Source organism: Pygoscelis adeliae, unplaced genomic scaffold (genome assembly GCF_000699105.1).
Source record: "Pygoscelis adeliae isolate BGI_AS28 unplaced genomic scaffold, ASM69910v1 Scaffold373, whole genome shotgun sequence".
Taxonomy (NCBI): Eukaryota; Metazoa; Chordata; class Aves; order Sphenisciformes; family Spheniscidae; genus Pygoscelis; species Pygoscelis adeliae.
The window spans coordinates 307,520-311,507 of NW_008824370.1; the positions used below are offsets into that span (position 1 = coordinate 307,520).

Sequence of the window (3,988 nt, forward strand, 5' to 3'; positions counted from 1 at the left end):
CCCCGCCCGCCCCCAGCCCCCCGAGCCCCCCGCCTGCCTGTTCTCGCTCTCCGACATCTGGAACTGGCTGTAGAGCGTGCTGGTGCTCTTGCGGCCGCCCTGCTTCCCGCTGGAGGGGGTGGAGGTGCTGCTGGTGTCGCTGTCGAGGCTGAGGTTGAGGGTAGAGCCCACCCCGCTCTCCTGCAGGTACACGCCCAGCGAGCGCCGGTGGTGGGAGAGGCCGGAGGACATCAGCAGGGAGCTGGGGGTCTGTGGGGAGCAGAGAGCACACTGTGAGGGGGAGGATGGCCCCGCACCCCTTGGGCACACCCGGCCTGGGGGCCGAGCACCAGCACCCCTCCTCGGCCCCCGGGCTGCAGGAGCAAACGCCCGCTTCGCTCAGGGCACCCTTGGGCAAAGCCAACCCCCCCCCCTTTAGCTCCCCCCAGACGCTGGCACCCGTCACACCCGTCACAGCCCCCAGCCTACCCGGCTGCCCTCCTGCCGTGCCTCGGTGCGCTGGGAAGCTTTGACCTTGTCCCACGTGTCCTTCCAGCGCTCTGGGACCTGCCCCAGCTCCATCTCCAGGTTGTGCAGCTCCTGCAGGGGGATTCAGGCATCAGCCCGGGAGGGGACAAGACCCCCGGGACCATTGTCCCTGTCCCAGGGGCTCAACCGACTCCAACCCTGCCACAACCCTGTCCCACTGTGTGTGTGGGGCAGTGTCCCACCCCTGGGGACACCATGGGAAGCCAGGGCGAAACCCAGAAGCAACGCGAAGATGATGCTGCCGCCAGCCGCGCTCACCTCCAGCAGTTTGGAGATGGCATCAGGCTCCACGCGGCTGCGGTTGTCGTAGCACGGCCAGATGATCTTGCGCTTTGTCTGGGGGGCACTGGTGTCCTGCCGATCCGCCTCCTCCACGTGCTCCGGCTGCCCCTGCGCCAGCTCCCAGTCGTAGGAGGGGCCCTCAGAAAGCGTCTCCTCCGTGTAGTAGTCCCACACCTTCAGGTTGGAAATGTTGCTGTACGGCCTTAGCACCTGCGGAAGAAGCAGGGTTACGGTCAGGAAGGGCAGCAGCGTCCAGGCAGGACATGTCCCTGCCCACGCTGCTGGGACAACCTGTCCAGATGGGAAATCAGTCCCTTCACAATGAGTTTTCCCCAAGGGCGATGCTTTCTGACCGGTAACAAGAGGCAGCTGAAGCTGGAAGGCCGCCGGCTGGTCAGGAAAAGGCAACGCTGGGCCAGAGAAAGGCAGAGCTGCTCCCAGCTCTGGCCAAGACTGGGCCCAGACCAAGCGAGAGCTCCGAGCAGCTCAGCCGCGGCCTGCCCGCACTGGCAGAGCGCAGCCCCCTGCGCTGCCGACCTGCTGAGGCCACGCGCCAGAAGCTGCCGCTTCCTCTCCCCGAGGAAGGACTTTCCCAGCTTGTGGTGGTGAAGAGCCCAAAATGAGACCCTGACAGCTCCAGCTCGGCATCTCCCCTGTGTCCCAGCCCTCTGCAGCCTCACCTACATCCCCCCCAACTCCTCTGCAGGGACACAGCTCTCAGGGGCCTGACTCTGCTCGTGCCCCCCAAGGCGGCAGGCACCCTCCCCAGGGCCCCGGTGCGGCAGCCGGGCAAAACCGCTCAGGTGGGCAAACGCCACGGTCCAGCCGACAAGGGGCTGCTCGCTCGGCTCCATGTGGGCGAGGAGACCCCGGGGTGCCCCTGGAAAGCCCCGTCCGAGCCCTCTGCGGCACGCGGGGTCTCGGCTGGGACGGCCTGACCCAGGGCAGGAGCAGAGCTCTCACCTCCCCATCCTCAGGGGCATACATGTAGTTGAAGAAGACGGGGGCTTTCTTGTTCAGCCGGTCGATGTAATCCCAGATGGACTTGTAGACCTGCTGGCTCTTCCGCTCGCCCTTCTCCTCATAAAGGAGGCCTGCGGCGAAGAGAGCGGGGAAGGGGCATTATTTGGGGCAAGGCACTGGGCTGCCATCCGCTGTGGGCCCCGCACACTGCCCTCACCCAGCTCGATGCGCTCGTAGTCGGAGTCCAGCAGGAACGTCCGGAAACGGTTGGAAATGTAGTGGTAGCTGAGGAACTTCAGGTAGTACTGGCTGAACTCGAACTCCATGGGGAACTGCAGGTGGATCTGCAAGGAGCAGCACGGGTGAGACCTCCCAGGACCCACGAACTGCAGGCTGGCTCTGGACCTGTTCCCCGCTGCACGAGGAGCCAACCAGCCCCGGTGCTCGGGGAGACCCAGCCGGTGCAGAGCCGGCAGCCGGCGCGCTCGGAGCTCACCTGATGTACGCAGTCCAGGAACTGCAGGAAGATGGGGGCAAAACCGCTGCTCTGGCCAGCCAGGGTCTGGGCCCCGCGGTGGCTGAAGCGGTGCCCGAAGGAGAGCCACTCCTTCTCCACGAGCAGGCGGAAACCCTCCAGCGTCCGGTAGTAGGGGTCTGACAGCAGCTGCACCAAGGAGACCACCTGCAGGGACAGGGGGGCTCGAGATGCTCGTGGGGAGACGGCCACGGGCAGCCGTCGCGTTCAGCAGCTGGAGGGCTCCTACCTGTGTGGTGATGTCCCAGCCGTCTTCCAGGCTGACCAGCACGGAGGAGCCTGTGTCCAGGAGCTCCACTACCAACACCGAAATCTGCAGGATCTTATGGATCTGCCAACACAAGGGCCAAGAGTTACCAGGGTGCAGGAAACTCATTTGCTGGACGTTGTGCTAAGTGGCCCTTTCTCCTGGAAGCAGGTGAGCCAAACGAAGCAGAGCACGGGGGCTACGCAGGGCCACGATACACGACCCCCGTGTTCAGGCACTGTGCAGCACCCTTCGTCTGCAACAGCAAAGCCAGCGGGGCAGAACCACCACACCAGGAGCAAGAGCCGTGGGTCCCTCGCCCCCTCCAGCAGCCAGAGGGTCCAGTCCCACAGCAGCTCCGCAGTGGGACCAGTCCTGCAGAGCAGCAGCCACCTGGGTCACCCCCGGCTACTGCAGGCACTGCCTTGTACCAACTCCTTGACAGCGTTCTGCAGGTCCTACCCTGCTTCCCCAGACGGCAGCTGCCCCAGACACTCGCAGCTCTCATGTCCAGCACCACAGAGCAGTACTCTGGACTATTTTATCCTTGTTCCTCATACCAACCTTCCTCCCTTAGTGTCCCCCACTCCGTGCCACAGCGATGCTCTGGAGAGGGCACCTGGACCCCCATTCTCACTTTGCCAGGAGGTAAGAGCACATGCCCGCGAGCGACAGCCAACAGCGAAGACTCCTACCGTGGGGACAGACCAGGGCCCCTCCAGGCTTTGTGCGACAACTGACCTGGGACAGCCACTCAGACTCCTCCAGGGACCGCAAGTAGGTGACGCTGGGGTCAGTGGAGGGGCAGCCGGGCACGCAGGCCTTCATCAGCTTCTTGAAGCTGGCCTTCACCTGCCGCACATCGAACACCTCGATGGGAACCACCTCCCAGTGCTGCAGCGGGTCCGGTTTCACCCCCTGAGGGAGGAGAGAATCAGCGCCGTCCAGAGAGACACCCCAAGCAGACCCACCGCCACCCTTGTCCCCCCCCGAGGAGGTTGTTGCCAGGCATCGGGGTTACCTTCAGCTGTGACTTGTCCCCGATAATGTAGAGCGAGGCCCGGTGCTGGCGCAAGAAGCTGGCCTCCGAGGGGGTGCCGTTGTGCTGGGCACCCAGCAGGTCTTTCCCAGCCAGGCGCGACCCAATCTCCATGTTCAGGGCGTAGCTGCTCATGCGCCCACTGGCTCGGATGCTGCCCCACTTGCCTGCAAGACAGCCAGCAGTCAGGCTGGGGGTCCCCGGCTGGCTCGCGGGCTGCGCTGGCATCCGCATCCCCCCAGCCGGGCTGGCGCAGGGGCGAGCAGCTCGCCACGAAAGCGGAGGCTGAGCTGCTGCCACCCCGCAGCCCAGCGCCCTGGGAGCACATGCTGGGAAGATGCTGGGAACCAGGTTTGCTTTTGCTCCTTCTCCTTGCTGGGCGCTGTAGGATTTC

The 3,988-nt window shown here is 65.0% G+C and overlaps 1 protein-coding gene across 1 annotated transcript in view; it reads right to left on the bottom strand.

The window, feature by feature from the left end:
* SBF1 (SET binding factor 1) overlaps positions 1-3,988 on the bottom strand; it is a 40,509-nt gene that overhangs the window by 1,306 nt on the left and 35,215 nt on the right. Inside the window, exons 29-37 of the mRNA XM_009320086.1 lie at positions 3,577-3,761; positions 3,297-3,473; positions 2,538-2,639; positions 2,270-2,455; positions 1,991-2,117; positions 1,774-1,904; positions 787-1,020; positions 469-579; positions 38-249 (exon numbers count right to left, since the gene is read on the bottom strand). Coding sequence (XP_009318361.1) covers positions 38-249; positions 469-579; positions 787-1,020; positions 1,774-1,904; positions 1,991-2,117; positions 2,270-2,455; positions 2,538-2,639; positions 3,297-3,473; positions 3,577-3,761 — 1,465 coding nt within the window. The remainder of the gene's footprint in view (positions 1-37; positions 250-468; positions 580-786; positions 1,021-1,773; positions 1,905-1,990; positions 2,118-2,269; positions 2,456-2,537; positions 2,640-3,296; positions 3,474-3,576; positions 3,762-3,988) is intronic.